Source organism: Polypterus senegalus, chromosome 14 (assembly GCF_016835505.1).
Source record: "Polypterus senegalus isolate Bchr_013 chromosome 14, ASM1683550v1, whole genome shotgun sequence".
NCBI classification, from domain to species: domain Eukaryota; kingdom Metazoa; phylum Chordata; class Cladistia; order Polypteriformes; family Polypteridae; genus Polypterus; species Polypterus senegalus.
This window is the reverse complement of record NC_053167.1, coordinates 80,393,613-80,410,594: the sequence shown is the minus strand read 5'-3', so window position 1 is coordinate 80,410,594 and position 16,982 is coordinate 80,393,613. Positions and strand designations below refer to the sequence as shown.

The following is a 16,982-nucleotide window of genomic DNA, read 5'->3' as shown; positions in this document are numbered from 1 at the left end:
GCACCAACTCATGGTTCAAATGTGAAATAGGACCATGGTTCTTCACTTCTGTTCCAAGTACATTTTTAAAATGCTATAGTGACATTCTCATGTGAATGTTTTCTTTTTCTTAATGTCTTCTATAGGAACTGCCCTCCATGGATGCTGCATCGGGTACAAATGGTCTAACTGACTTGGAACATGAAGCTACATCTTTAGCAGACAAGTAAGATATTCATAATTTCTTGTAATCCTCCTTTTTTTGCTTTTATTTGGGGATAAAAAATAAGAAACTCCCACCTGATAGACTATAATCATTAAAAAAATCAAGCTATACCAATAGTCTTTGTGGATCATTTCCTTTATCTTACTATATAACCATGCCACTTCAAACAGTGTTTTAAATGTTTGAGGACATAACTCAGTGATAGCATTTACTGGTGCACCAGTAGTAGGCTTTACGTAAGCTGAATTTATCAAAACAACAAACTTTTGTAAATGTGATTCTGCAGGCATCGTGGGGATGCTGAAGAGATTGAACTGATTGCAAAAGCAGGAAGCGCCACGATGGATGAAGCCTATGAAATGATGCGGGCGGTGATTAGTGGAGAAAACAAAGTCACCAGAATGGTTCACAACTTGAAAAACAAGTAAGCATTTTACATTAGGCTTCTGGACTTCCGGTTTCGTCTTTAAAAATGTCTTTTGTTGGTGAAAGACCAACAAATGCAAGCATTCTAATGACATGGCCTCCCCGTTACAGAGTACCCATCACCATGACTTAAGGAAGCCAGTCTGAGTTGGCTCCTCAAACACAAGCACACTTGACTGCCAGGCCTTGAACACAATGTTCTGGTAGCACCTCAGGCTGATCACCAAACTGTTACCATAATACCCAAGATCTTGCCATATTCATCTTTTTTGCAAAGTGGGTGTCTTGGAAATAATTAATAATTAATGCTGTGATGAAGTAGTGTTACAGTAATTGACGATTCCTGCATTGCATCTGATATTGGCAGGACAGGCTTCTGCTCTCCATGACTCTAAAACTGTAACAAATGGGTTTATAAAACAGATACCCCAAATGATTGCTTTTATTTCATTCAAAATAACTAATGGATCATGTTATTCTTATTCAGGTACAAAAAAGATTTAGACATTGTTAAAAACATGGAACTGGAGGCTGACAAACTGAATGCAGAAGCTAATAACGCAATTCAGCAATCTACAGACACTCTGCAATTTGTCACGCGCCCTGGAATCATGAACCTAGGCAACATTGAGGTATGTTTATATTTTAATTTACTTATGTTTTGTATAACAAATAGAAAGGGGCTTAGTGGATGGCAATGCTACTTTACAGCTACAGCTACACCTACCCTTTTGCTGTCTCCTTGGAGTTTGTAGCTTCTTCCCATTTTTACTCATGAGTTTTTCTTGGCAATTCTGCTTTCTTTCCATGTCCCAAAACCATGTACATGAAGTTAATGGTTGACTCTAGAACATTAAAACAGAACAATCTGGACAAGAACAGACTATTCAACTGAACAAAGCTCACCAGTCCTTCCAAAATATCATCAAATTGGCCTATTAGGACTGAGTGCTGGTAGTTTGTACACGAGTCGGTCCTGTGATAGACCTGATCATTTTCAGGCTGGGTTTGCTAAATTGTGCCTCAGGCTGTTGAGTTAATTTCAGAATAGACCCTGTAATTGAATAAATGTGCTCAGGAAATTAGTACATAGATAAATGTATAGTGACAAAGTGCCTTATGGGCACTCCATCCAGGAAATTTTAAATAAAAAGGGGAAGGATAATTATAAGGAGAGCCCAAAACTAATAAAACAGAAAGGAAATGCTCTCTTTCACACTAGACCTGGCTGCACTGACTTTCAATCACTGACTGCCAAAAACACACAATTCAGGAGCTCTCTTTCTCTCCCTTCACTTTTGATATGTCTTTCTTGCTCTGTTTATCTGACTACCTCCCTTTTCCTCAACGTGAACTCCTCAACTACAGATTCAGTGAAAATTGAGCTGAAACCCCTTCATAAAATCCAAGGGCTGACAGGTCAGGCTTTTGTTTAAAGGGACTGGTGCCCTTCTGTTGTTTTGAGGCTCCCGATGTGGGGCTCCACTAATAATGTCTGTTGCCCTAAGTGGATCCAGTTAACTTTCTTCCTGTCCTCAAATGCTTCTTTCTAAAAGTTGGCCCCTCCAGGGAACCCCAGACTATGGCACTCTCCATACCAGCTGTCTGATATAGTTTGCATTTCCACAGTGACCCTTGGAAGGACTCTGTGTTCAATTTTATTTATTTGTCATATGTCACAGATATTTCAGAATTTGTACTCACATTTTCTTCATTGATAAAAATCAACAGCCTAATCACATGACATAACACTCCAGTGTGCTTGAAGGATTTGAATGTTATGGAAAAATTAGTATAATGTAAAACTGGGTACATATTTACATTTACATTTACTTGCTCAGCAGACACTTTTATCCAAAGCAACTTATGAAAATGGTCAACATTACCAAGTGAAGGGGACTGTTTGGGAACAAGTGTTACAGGACAGGTTACAAAGTTGATCACTTCAAGTGAAGAGATGAGAACAAAATGGAAGCTAGTTTCAATTCTTACTTAATAAAAACCTAACAGCTTATATCATTTATTCACCACACAAGAAAGGCTTCAAATGCTTGTTAAACACATGGAGACAGTCAGGTTTCTGAATGGAGGTGGGCACTTCATTCCACCAGCAAAGAGCTACACATGAAAAGAGTCCAGACTAATATTTGATACCACACAGAAGTGGGATCACCAGACACCGTTCATCAGCAGGTCCAAGAGTTTTTGAAGGAGTAATGTTGTGATCAGACAAGAAGAGCGACATGTGACCACCTCGGCCGGCTGAACACCAGACGTGCCGCTGCATTTTGATCCTCTGCAGAGGCTTAGTGAGACAAGATAGTTCTCCTGCCAGCAGAGAGTTGTCATAGTCAGATAATGATAAGATCAAAGCCTGAGCCAGGAGTTGTGCTGCATACTTGGCTAGATACGGTCTGATACTGTGCATATTTATGTACTGTGTGCATAACAGACTACAAAGCAACACTTACGGCATGCCCTCTGATTTATTTCCAGAAAAGTTAAGTGAATTTTTGTTTTCCTTGTTTGTATTTTCTTACTTTTATGGATACAAAGATCACTTAACTTACCTGGTATGACTTCAAGCAGCAGCAGAACTGACTTGGCATTGCAGAAATCTGCACTTGCCGCTAATGTGATGGTGAACTCCTGCCCACATGTGAGACACTGCTGGTGTTTCAAAAACTTGTGTAAGGGATCTGTTTTTTGGTTATCAGACATGTAAAAGAGGAAAATATACAAGTTAAAAACCTCTTCTTAGGTAAATATGAAACAGTAAGTGAATCAATTATGAATTAACATGATAAGAGAATGATTCTCTGTTTTAGGGTAATAAATTCAGAAACTTCATCAGTGTTTGACAAAGGGTGTTTGGCATTTATTGCAAAGGCACCTAAAAACATATCTACTATTCCCTATGTTTCGCTGCACTCTACTGGCTATTATAAGATTAATGATTTTGAACATACACCAAAAATGTGTACCATGCGCTCTGTCTCAATGAAAACTGAACTCGCCGCACATTCTTTTGAAGAATAAGTGTGCCAAATCTCAAAGAAGTCACAGACTGACTGCTACACAGACGAGATAACTATAGACACCTAAAAGGAACGAATAAACACATAATACACAAACACAGAAAAAATCTACAATACTGCACAGGAAAGGAAAAGTAGGCCTAGCGCAGTCTCTTCATGAGGTGCTCTCTACCTGCACACCATGTCACCATTAAAAGGCAGTTGTTGGAGTTCTGCATTTCTTAATGCCCATTATGCCCCAGCAATCTCATTCCAACTGAACACCCTTTCAATATATGTTGCCACTGGGTGCCATGATATTGCCCAGAAAGATGTAAATACACAGTTACTTGCGCAAGAAACATCAATGAGAGGAATATGAATATTCCTTCAGCTTGGTGGGCATTGTTTGGTTGTATGTGTTCCTGAAAACCATAAAAGCACTGACTGGCTTCCAATATGAGTTCAGAAATGCACTATAATTTATAGAAAATTTGCAGTGTCACAGTAGGAGTGGACCCATTGTGTAATGTCCATATTGAACAGTGGCAGGGACATTTTTCTGGGTCATAGCAGGAATATTATATTTTACTTTATTTATTTTTCTCTTTATTGCAATAAGCATACCTGGAGAATTGGTGAATGAATTAATTTTTAATATATTTTGATTATTTTAATTTATAAACAACTAGCCATCCCCCGCAGCTCCTCCCACGTAGTAGTGAAACAGGACAGTGAGGAGGGCACCACCCGGCTCCCTACTTTTGACGTCACACGTCCCTCTCCCCTCGGCCCGCAGCCTCTGTTCTCAGATTAGCGCAAATATATCGCTCCTGCAAGTGAACTATAATTCTTAGTGTGATGAGAAAAGTCACAAAATCAACAGGATTGTTCAACCAAATTAGTGAAAAAAGCTCAATCTAAATCTAGCTAAGTGGGGGTAAGGAACGCCGCGAGGCTGGCGCATGAGTGGGGAGGGCAAATCAGCCCAGTGCGTCTCTCTCGGATTCTCGCAAATAAATCAGCACCACAAGCGAACTATGATATATAGCGCAATGAGAGAAGTTGCAAAATCAACCAGAATGTTAAAGCAATTTATAGAAAAAGCCTAATCTAAATGCGTTAAGTAGTTCTCTCGTGAAAAGCGGACAGACATACAGACAGAATGACAGAGAGACACTGGATTTTATATATATATATATATGTGTGTGCATATATGTATATATATATATATATATATATATATAGAAATACATTGTAAAATGGTGTTTTGTAGGTGTTACTTGGCTTAGGCAACTAGTTGCCAAATGTCAGCACTGCAGACAATGGGATACCATTTGAGTTATTAATGCCTCAAATTAGGCCTAGAGGTTATTACACTTACATTAAATTACACTTATTATCATTATTATCACAATAAATTAAGCAGTCAGAACTTAAATAAAATACCCAGCACTTTTGATGCTTCTCTATACCAGAGTTAGTACTAGTGCCAAGAATCTCAGCAGTGACAATCGCGTCTTGTTCTCAGTTTGGATTGTTAACAAGCTGACGCACATTCTCAGTCACCATATGTGTTAACATCATAATGCGAAACAAATGGCAATTCAAAGGAGACAAGCAGTGTGTGGGCTCAGCACTGGGGAGGTCTGCCGGAGGATATTGACTTTGGTGCCTTTAAAAGTCAATAAATGGCATTTTTTCAATTATCTATCCAAAATGATTGTGTCATTTTCTTTCAACAAATCTCATAATGGTTTCTCAACTCCATGTTTAGAATGACCTTAAGAAGCTCAACAGGGATGCACAAAACCTGCAAAACACAGTGAATGGAAAACTTTCAAAATACGATCAAATAAGCCGAGGGTTGAAGCTTGCTGAAGATGGTGCATCAGATCTCATGTCAAAAGGACTCGCAGACAGAGAGGTGGGTCATAGATTCAAGATTGGATTATTCAGATCACAAACGTTGTGAACCAATGTAAATTGTATTATCAGGGAATACAATGGACTTAATCTAAACATATAGCATTTAAGTACACATATTAAAGTCCAACAGTACACATTCTTTGTCTTTGCTTCTCAGTCCAGTTCTGAGTACAGAATAACCTCAGCGAAATGATCTGATCGGAGTCTTACTTAGGTTTTCTTAATGAACATGAAGATTTCCTGACGTTTCATGTTTGACAGCAGGAAGCATCTTATTTTAGGTGTGATTTTTAATACAATGTTACCTATGACCTGCTGAGAATCTGTAAACATTTCAGTAATGTATTTAAAATATGTTTTAGTGGATTCTCTGATAGTATTAGTGATGCTACTGCAAGTCACTTAGTGATAGTGCTGATTATGAAAACTGCCATATACTGTATATTCAAATGTATTCAAATGGAGGCTTTTAAAAGTTTATTACATAAAGGAAATGTATGCATAAAGGCAGTAACTTGCCATGTACAGTTAAAACCCTTGTATTGCTATAGATGTATAAAAATCAATAAGACATTTCCATGTCAGTCCCATCAAGCACTGCGTACTGTGAACCAAGTCGTTTAGTTGGGTTAAAGAACTCTGTGCTAATCCTCATCTAATCCCAATTTAAGGAAGAAAATATAAATAGGAGTCTGAGCTACCATGCATTCTAGAGTTCTGTTCAAACATGTATTGCCATTGTCTTCATGAACTCATGATGTAATTGCAGCTGGCTGACAAACTTCAAGCAAGAGCTTACAATGCTAAAGCAGAAGCTGAGAAGGCTCTGAATGAGGGACATGTGAATCTGAGAAACCTGGAGGATGTCCTAGGGAAGCTTGAAGGTACACTTCTACAGTAATAATCGGGATTACTTTGGAACACACTTCTGCCTACAAAATGGGGTGGGCAAATTGTCTATTATGAACTGTCAAAAGAGGTGTATAATGTATATTAAATTATTTAACACATACACAAACTTAGTGAATGATGGGGAGCAGTCCCATCTCTTGAAGGGTCATGAAGGCACTTACATGGGAAAAAGTGGGTGGGTTGCTATACCAGAACCATTTAGAAACATTGAGAAACACTGATCCAAAGCGCACGGCGAGCAAATGCCAGTCTCATACGTCTCTGCTGCCACCGCATGGCCATTACTGTAATTTAACTTACTCACTGACACTTTTTGATTTTAGGATTCAATGAAATGATGATAACAAAAAAGGCAGAAGCCGATGACTCTTTGAACAAGATTCCTTCTATCAAATGGATGATTCAAAAGGCCAACCAGAATAACCAGCTGGCAGCAGATGTACTGAGTGTTGCTGAAGGCAATGTGAATTCTGCAATAAATGCTGCAAGGAATGCAAGGAACCTCATTGACATGGTAAGAGAGATCAGAATTTATGATGCAGAATATTCATCTGACAGCCACAATAGGTCTTTGCAATTATGAAATCTAATGTAAAATAAATTATGCAGAGTCACAGGGAGCCATAGCATAATTTTTTAAGTAACAGGTGAAAGGAAGTAATTCATCTTAGATGGTGCTCAAGTAGAGACACACACACATCTCACCAGTTAACTGAGAGACAGAACTTCATTTATTCACAAGTTTTTAAACAGTTGGAGCGAAATGAAGCCCAAGGTGCACCCATGAAAATCTACTGTGAATGTGCAAACTCAGTGCAAAAATGTCAAATGAGAGCTGGAGCTTCTTTTGTGGGGATGATAATAACCAGATGTACACAGGGAGAGGACGGAGGAAATGGTATAACTGGGATAGTATAATCCTGAACCTGTGCAGTAGGACACCATCACGTAAGCTGTCATCTCTGCTGCTTGTTAGGTGCAACTTGACCACACAAACGAAGTGCTGACGACCTCCTGCTCAATGCACCTTCAGGGGTGTAGTTAAGGAGCCAAATGCCACCCGGATATGAGTTATGGTATTCAGTCAGCAAGCTGACCGAGTTTGGCTCAACAGTTAGCAGTAAGCATTCAGAAATGCACAATTATTTAGCCGGCTCGGTAACTGCTGCTGTGTTGTCTTACTGCTGCACATTATGTGGAGGAATGCAGAAAATGAAAAAGACAACAAGTGTCTTGCACATAAGTATAACATATGTAAACTCTGAGGGGGAGCAAGTCACTCATTCTTAAAGGGCTTTTCTTTGGGGATCACAATCTCTTGACTTTAAGGAGAATCCTATCCATAAAACACACTTTCTGGTTCTAATAGCATAAAGATGCAGTCCCCAATTCCATTTAGTATACACACAAATTCACCATTACCATAGAAAGGAAGTTCAGAATGTCTTTTCATTTCATTTTGCTTGTGTTCTAAGATAAATATAATCTATTGTGGCTTCAACTCTGCAGCAAATATTTGTACACCTGCACCTGTTATATGCGTCACTGTCGCTGGCCTGAAATGCTTGGGCCTTCAGTAAATTACAGTTGTCACTGGTAATTCACAGCTTTAGTCCAGGATATCACACAATTAACCATTTTTTTCATGAATCTGGTATTTGACTAATGCATATTTATTCAGATCTGAAGTGCAATCCCTCATTACGTCCCAGTTTATGGATTCATACAAGTCATGTCATTTTTCCTCTACCTCCTTTGTCCCAACAATTGATGTTGTTTAACTTAATTTTCTACACCAGTCAGTTCTACAAATGAGTAAAGGAATATTTTTTTCTGTCTTCTTAATTTGTTAATGTGGGATTTGTAAGTATGTGCTGCAGATTAAAATTTTACTTTTAGTCAAGAAAAAGATTATTCCTAATTACAAAGACTGGAGAGATTGGGCTTCCCCAGCTTTGATAAACTATGCAGATGGCACAGTGGTAGCAATGCTGCCTTGCAGTAAGGAGATCGTGGAGAGTTGCTTCCCAGGTCCTCCGTGCGTGGAAGCACATTGAGTAGAGAGAAAATTACTATATACATTTAAAGACTTAGTAATTCATTCATTTACAAGTAAAACAAACAGCATGCACTTGTCTGGAAAGCCACTCATAATACACTAAATAAAAAGTATGACAAGCACATAAGAAATATGAATCAGGTTGAAACAGCCACCCAACATTTTCAAACGTCCAGTTTTTTCAAATGCATCTGTATAACACGCTAAAGGCTAATTTCCTTCTTCTTATGTCTAGTTTCTTTTCTTCTTTTACAGCAGTCCTTTGCACATTCTGCTAATTTAGATGGCTTACTTACAAATGCACACAATTTGAATGCTAATATGGATGGACTGAAGCAGGATATGCAGACACTGGAAAGAAACCTGTATACTGAGGAGCAGAAAGCAAAAGAAGACAATCTGACTGCCTCCCTGGTAAGTCAGCCCTACAAAGATGAAACGGAGCTGAAAAAGAAGTGTGCAATGTGGTGGGCTTCATTATGAAAAGCGTGGACTGCACTGCCCTCTAGTGTCGAAAAATAACTTTGCATTATTTTATTGGGTGTGCTTGTTTTAATTTATTATATCCGTTGCCATTTTACTCAGTGTTTTTTTTTTTTACTTACTGTTATGAGCTGAAGAAAAACTGGTTTTGTGATTTCCCTTTTTTAAAGATATTTTAAAACTAGCTGTGTAAGCCCGTGCTGTAAAAAACCCGGGGTCCTAGAAACTTTTGAAATCGTCAGAAAAAAAAATGAAATGTAGAGATGTCAGGTAATAAAGGAACTACTCTGGGCAGATCTCTCCTAGGAGGTTTCGCGTTGCTGTCGTGCTCACATCATTTGTGCATTAGCGGCTAAGCGACTGTCTTTCTTTAGAGGTTTCATTTTGCCGATGTGCTCACCTCGCTTGTGTATTAGCGGCTTAGCAATTAACTCTTTCTTCAGAGGTTTTGCTTTGCCGACATGGTGGAGTCCTTACCCCGACTCCACCTCTCACTTCCGGGCTGGACAGACACACACGCTACCACGCGTAGACGTTTATATATAAGATTATGCTGAAAATATTTTTGTTTTTAATAGATACTGATACCTTTTTTCTAAATCAAGACACCATCCTTCTTTAGTCATTTAGATGTGAATGGGTAGTGATAAGCGAGCTTGCATCCTTATGCTCGGATCATGGCGCTACTCGAACGAGCACCACATGTGTTCGTGCGTCATGCTCGAGTCTCCGCCCCGCACGTTTCGCGGTTTTAGAGCGTCAGCTCACCTGCTGGCACATAATGCTTTAGAGCGGCCGCTGAATAGCATGCACTCGCATATCCTAATGTTTTAGAGCATCAGCTCACCTGCAGGCACTGGCATATAATGTTTTAGAGCGTCATTTTTCCTGTAAAATTGATTTTTTTGGGGGGTTTTGGGCGTGTTTTTGTCAGTCTGTTAAAGTGGTGTACAACTCGGACAAACTGGTTCCCAGCAGCGACTTGGGGATCCAAGATGCATCCAGACATCGTCCCCATGCTGTTCCCGGTCCATTTGGGTGGTGTTTCTGTCACTTTTTGACCTTTTCCAATGGACCAGGCACCGTCCCCTCTTCAGAGCAGGGGTTGCCTGGTTGTCTCTTATTGACTTACATTATACTCGGGTGCTCGGTAGAGCACACGGACATCGCGATGTGTTCAGGCCGAACACTTTGGTGCTCGCTTATCACTAGTTATTTTTTATAATTTTTATAATTGCATCAGCACTGCTGAACCCTGCTGTTCTTTTCACTTGGGGTGGAATGTACTGCATTCCTAAAGGTTCAGAAATGACCAAAATTAGACACCTTTCTCAAGAAACATTTTTTTTTTGCAGAATGAATGTTATTCCATGCAACAGATTGCGAAGAATCTGAAGATTTCATAGACATATGTCTATTGCTGTTTTGATGGAAGAGGGCATACTAATTCTAACCAGGACATAAAAAGAGGGTGAAGGTGCCGATTCACTACTGTGTAAGTCGAAAAGAGCATCAGAATCTGTAGTTTGAGAAACACTCGCCTTACTGGTCCTCAGTTGACTTCTTCTTTAAATACGCGCCAAATATCCTTTAAAACAGAGAAAAGACGACACCTCAAGGCAGAGTTTCAATGTAAAAGTCCCATCTGAAACTCGCAAATAAATGAAAGGTTTAAAATTTGGAAAAAGATCGCCAATAGTGGGCGGAAAATGACAGGAAAAGCATATTGCGGTCAGCATCCTGGAGTCGTCTTTCCCTGTTGTAGACAGCGCTGCTTTTTGGCCTGTATTTAAGGAAGAAGTCAACTGAGGACCTGACTACAGACTCTCATGTCCTTCTCCTCTTAAGCAGTTGCCCCTCTGGGCCTTCTCCTTCTTTAAATCCAGTTTGTCTTCTTTTCTCAAACCAGCAATAGATACTTTAATATAAAACCTTCAGTTTCTTGACAATCTGTTGCATGGAATAGCTTTCATTCTGTAAGAAAATCCCAAAGAAACTTTAGAAATGCCAGTACCTTGCAACCCAAGGGGACAGAATAACAGCATTGCCAATGTAATTACGTAAGTTTCTGTAATAACCAATTAGTATTTATACATGACAAAGTAAGGGGGTTGACCATTAGGGCACATGAAGGAGTAGCTACTGAAAATGGGGCTTTGTAGCCATGTGTAAATAATAGACCAGTCCTTTCAAGCAGTAACAGTCATTAGAAACAGTAGTAATGACTTGCCGATATGTTTACACAGTATTTTGATACAAAAAACATATTAGTTTCTATCAAAACCATGAACATTTCTGGGCACGTCCAGACGTCTGACTGGTAGTGTATATACAGTATATGCATATTTGGTACAGAACAGCCCCGTAATGTTTCAGTCAAACAGTCTTTAGTGTATATGGTGGCCTTTCCATTTAGATAATTCCTCCATGTCACATAGGAGGGTCATTAAGAGTAATAAGGTGCCCTACAGTGAAGTGGTCTCCATGTCTACTTGAAAAATGTCCATTTTTAAATCCAACCTAATCTACTGGGAACACTTTAAAATAAATAATTGTTCACATCCTTAAAACTTTAAAATAGATGAAGATTTGCAACTTTAGATTAGGCAGTGCACTGTGATCTGCAATTAATGAATCAAAAGGTGTAAACAGGCATTATATAACATTTCTTAAAGAGATATTAATGAAAGGTATTATAAAGTGTTATCAATTCGACTATTGTTGGGATCAGAAAAAAATGTCTGCTTTAAAAAAACATTTGGAAAAACAGGAAAACATCAGGTGAGCCATAATATGTATTTTATAAAAATGAAACCCCACACTGGTCATCCATCAGAATGATTAAGAACAGCCTTCAGGTAATTTAGGAGATCAGTCAACAGTTGATTGAAAAGAAAACTGCAGCCACGCTGCTTTTAGCAGATTAGCCTTCAAGGGCCTCGCTCGGCCTGCTCTTCTCTCTTTGTGACGATGTGCAGGAAGACATTTATAGAATTCCTCAACTGCAAATGCAAATCTGTGAAAATTGTAGAAATGTTTGCAAATGAATCAGGTGCTGGGGTGGGCCCTGGACCCCCTGCCACCTTGAACTGGATTTAGTAGGTCTGAGATGTTATTTGATGTATTGCCGTTGTTTAAAGTATAGCCATTCATTACATTGTTTTTAAAGAAATAAAAGCAGGAAGAATGCAACCAATTTTGTTTTTTGTCACAGGCCCTTGGTGACGCTGAGCGAGCCTTCATTAACGCACAGATGGTAAAAACTCCAGTCACCTCCACCCTGACGGTCATTAATGACTTGCTGTACCAGCTTGGTAAGTGTCCACACAGTGTATTGGCTCCAGCAGTCGCTGTGCCCTCCAAGCCGCTGGGTTTTCCAGGCACTCATTATCAGGCTGTTTTTTATTTTTATTATTTGTTACTGTGAGGTGGTCCTCTCTTGCATGAGGCTGTCTCCCAGAGGTCCATCATTCTAGTGTAAATTGAATGTTCCCCTCTCATCTGTTTCTCCGAGACCCCGATGCTCTCAGATGCTCCTTATCTGGAGTTGTTTCATTTTCTGCTTGTGTATCATCCACACCTTCAGACAACTTCTCTGTCGGCCCATTTTCAGGCACTTTCCCCCATGACATTACTACAATTCTTATATTGCATCCATGTTGGTAGTTTTCACATTTTTAAAAAGAACTTTTATAACTTACAGAACCAGAGGGGCTTTGTGGTGCAGTTTATTCGTCTCCCACATTCGTCTCATATTTTTCACAATGTTTTAATTTTAATGTGGTATATTATTTGATTTTTTTTATTTTAAGAATGTCTGTTTTAAGTGTTGTATTAAGTGGCATTTCACAGTATAGGTAATTTGGATGAATTAGACATCAGTTGCACTTCCTCGCTCTTCGACAACACTCAGAAACATTTGTTGCAGCATTGTGGGATAGGCGTACCCTCAAAACAGAGGCATTAACAGATTAATCCTTCTCTTTGTAGACCAGCCGGGCCAAATAGATGAAAGAAGACTGACGAAAATGGAGGAGTCAGTAAACCAGATGAGGGGATTAGTAAACAACCAACTCCGACCCAAACTGGAAAACCTAAAGGATACTCAAAGCAGACAGAGAGCCAGGATTGCTTCCCTCAACCAAGACATCAGCAACATCCTCAAAGACATTGAGAATCTGGAAGAAATCAAAAACACAATCCCAATAAGGTGCCTCAATGCTGCAGCAATTGAAAGACCGTAAAAGAACAAGAGTGGCTGCTTTACTCAAACATTTTGAACTCTTTGGACGGAACAACCTTCATGCCAGCCAGAGATACTCCATGGGGAAAAATGGCTGAAATGATAGCACTTACAGCATGGTATTCAATTCCCACTGAAAATCTTTAGCTGTGGCTTCTTGTGGGAATGCACTGTCATTAAATAATAGACTGACTGTTATTTTGTTGTTTATTTTGCTTATAAATTATGTGAATAATTAAAAGAACTCATGCACTTTAATTATTTTTTATTAAGGATTGTGAAATGCAATCAACCTTCCTTTTGTTTTTATTGTTATATACTGTACTTGCTCACATCATGGCACAAACTGGCACCCCTATCTTGAACAGACATTCAAAATGTCTGCTGTTTGTGTGACACTCTTCAACCCTAAAGCACTTTGAGAAGAAAAGAAAGAAACAAACAAACAGACAGAAAACAAGGAGCGAAAAATAGAATAATAGACAGAATGTCGAATAAGTGATCACTGTAGCATACATGGAAAGAGAGCATTTGTGCTCATTGATCTCTGCAGTTTTGAAGTGGAATTTCTTTAGCTAAAAAAATGCGCATTTTGATTAACCATAAACATATATGGGCAAGTTACAAAATGTTCACGACTAAAAAAAATTAAAATAATTGTGAATGTTTTTGACTTGTACGCTGTCACATATTTCTGATACAGCAGGGTACGCAGGTTATTCATTCCAGCCATTCATTTACTTGGCGAGAGCACAAATGTGACGTCTCAAGACTCTGGCAGTAACAGCCTTTCCAAATTGTCCCTTATTACTATATACTGTAGTATTAAAAAGCCAGAAATCAGTGGCGTCTGCTATCTGTGTCAGGTTAGTGTCACTAAGTGTTATCCAATGTTGACTACGTCCCAAAACTCAGTAAAACTCTGCATCTAACCTTATAGACAACCAGCAAGAACTCCATCAACTGCTGGATGGGTGCACTTCAGAGTACAAGCTGAGCGAAGCGGCAGCAGAGTAACGAATGAGGGAAGGCCCTTGGCATCCGGCAGAAGCGGCTAAATACCGAAGAGAGCCACATTTGGCACATTTTGTTATTTTCTTTCAGGAGTCAGACATGACTGATTTGTGAAAGCTGTCTGTGTGGTTCATGAAACCTTCTGCGCCCCCTCTGGTTTGCTTTTTTAATGTCCTATTTGTGTCCCGTGTTCGATCCCTAGAGAAGACTGCACTGAACAATGTTTTTGTTGAGAGGACTGCCATAAAGGGAGTTAACTTTATGAATGTTTGGTGATTCATATGTTACATGTTGGTGGGGTAACCTGCTTATTTTCCAAAATGTCATCCCATTGGTTTACTATATCATGTGTTTTGTTCTTTCAACACTCACAATAAACAATCATTTGACAAGGAAGTTGTTTGTTTCATTCTTGTTTACATGTAACATTTGGGGAAACTGCCAATCCTCCTTCAAGTCTCCTCTTCAGTTCATCAGATGAAATCTTGTATACATTTCAAATGTTTACAAGTTTGTAAAAAATAAAGAAACTTCTGTGAAATGGCATGGATTTTACTTAAAATGATCTTAGTAAGAGGAAAATTCAGACAGAAACAGGGAGAAGTCCAGGATACTTGATCCATGAAGCAGTGGTACTGAGGCACCGCGCATTTCACTAAGGAAGGAGCTACATGAAAAATATTCTTGTTAATTGTTTTATCATGTGAAAGTGTTCATAAAAGGAATTTTAATATCTAAGGTTATTTTTATATTGGTAGACAAAGTAATACTGGAAATTGCTAAATTATTAGCCTTGATTTACATGTTGTAACATGCGGCCGGGACACCTCCATGCTGGGAGGACTGGGGGAGCAAGCGTGGCCAGGGCATTACCCCCTGGGTTGCAGCGGTGCCTTGGACTCCTGCAGGGCCTCATGGGAGTTGGAGTTTGGTGCAGCCCTGTTGGGATCTACAGGTGCTGCCAGGGGGTGATGATGCAGGAACTCCTGAGCCCTTATGGGCACTTCTTCCACCACACCCAGAAATGCTACCGGAAATAAGTCATCAAGCACCTGGAGCACTTCCGGTTGCCTTATAAGGAGCCAGCAGCCACTACTCAGGGAGCCAGAGTCGGGAGGAGGAAGACAAAGCTTGACCAGAGGAAGAGAATTGTTTTGTGTTTGTGTTTGTGCTGGACTGTGTTGAGCTTGGGGGAACGGGGAAGGTGTTGCCCACAAGGTAGAAAGAGAAAATAAAAATAAGTGTGTGCCTTGAACTTGTGTCCCATGCTTGTCTGTGTCGGGTTCAGGTGGCAGTACAAGCCTGGGTGGTCCACAATGTACACTGTGGAATACTGACCGCCTTGACATCCATTCATTACTCATCTTCCTCCCACATAGCAACAGGCGATGCTGGCTACCTCAGCTTCAATATCTTAGCAGGGGCTTCTTGCTGGGATGGCTATACTGTATGTCAGACACATTAGCAATGGCCAGCTACCTCTGCTTCAATATCTTAGCAGGGGCTTCTTGCTGGGATGGCTATACTGTATGTCAGACACATTAGCAATGGCCAGCTACCTCTGCTTCAACACTTCAGTAGAGTCCAGACGGATGTTTACATCTGAATCTTTACCCCTGGAAAGCTTCCACAAGAAATCCATTAGAGGTCAAGAGAATATCCTGCCAACTTGCTTAAATCCTTCAGCTCCTAGAATCACTACTTCTGAAAGAGTTGAACAAACGACAAATCACATTCATCATTCAAAACAGATGATATCAATAAACATGACAAGTTTTAGTGAGATAATATTCAAACGTTATTTGTTACTTATATATGCTTGCAGAGAAACCAGGCATGACATATTAGAATTCAAAAGTAGAAGAAAACATAAAACCTTCACACTTCAGTATAATCAAAAAAGAGATGTCCATGTAAATAGGAGTCCAATCTTTTTAATCCGATTAATGTGCAGTTTAAAAGTATGTACCACCATGGCACAGCCTTTCTCCTCTTCTGCATTGGGGTACTGTCATTTTATAGGTGGCGCTGTACATTTGTCCTTGGACAGCTTGTTGTTTCGGTGTGGCTTCAGAACTGCCTAGACCCTCAATCTCTCATATGAACACTGTGCTTCACAACTCTCATCAAAAGCCATAGGTCATCTACCTATATCTAAAGCTATATGCCGCCTGCGTCAAGCCAATACAGGTGCCTTCTCTTAGATCTTGATGGCCAATTTTAGTAAGTGATATCAGTCAAAATCTAAATGATAGAGAATTTGCCCTTGCTCTTGCTACCTTTTAAGTAATTTTAAGCTAATTACGAGATACAAATTAAACCAAAGATCCCAAGCTTCCATTTCACATCTTCTTACAAGTAGATACATCCTGGTCAGTTTATCTGAACATAAACTGTTTATGTTAAACATATACAATCTAATAGATTATAACACTTGTTTTGAACATTTGTGTTACATATGCATACCTTTCAAATAATTCTTCTTTATGTTCACGTCCATTTGAATAACTGTGCACCAGAATCCAACACTCTGTTCAGACAACTTCTCATTCACATCAGTTTGTTCAGCAGCTGACTCAAAAGAAGAACAAATCTCAAATGGTCTCAACCTTGGCCCACATTCACAGCACCTCCTCAAAGCAGTTTCTGCAGCTTCTCATTCGCTATCTTCACTATTCTACAATATTGACGCTG

At 39.5% G+C, this 16,982-nt stretch overlaps 1 protein-coding gene across 1 annotated transcript in view; it reads left to right on the top strand.

The window, feature by feature from the left end:
* Nucleotides 1–14,684, top strand: part of lamc2 (laminin, gamma 2) — a 43,270-nt gene extending 28,586 nt beyond the window's left edge. Inside the window, exons 14-22 of the mRNA XM_039735486.1 lie at nt 126–205; nt 492–629; nt 1,119–1,263; nt 5,426–5,575; nt 6,347–6,461; nt 6,813–7,003; nt 8,804–8,962; nt 12,246–12,345; nt 13,022–14,684. Coding sequence (XP_039591420.1) covers nt 126–205; nt 492–629; nt 1,119–1,263; nt 5,426–5,575; nt 6,347–6,461; nt 6,813–7,003; nt 8,804–8,962; nt 12,246–12,345; nt 13,022–13,275 — 1,332 coding nt within the window. The 3' untranslated portion in view covers nt 13,276–14,684. The remainder of the gene's footprint in view (nt 1–125; nt 206–491; nt 630–1,118; nt 1,264–5,425; nt 5,576–6,346; nt 6,462–6,812; nt 7,004–8,803; nt 8,963–12,245; nt 12,346–13,021) is intronic.
* Nucleotides 14,685–16,982: the final 2,298 nt, after the last annotated feature.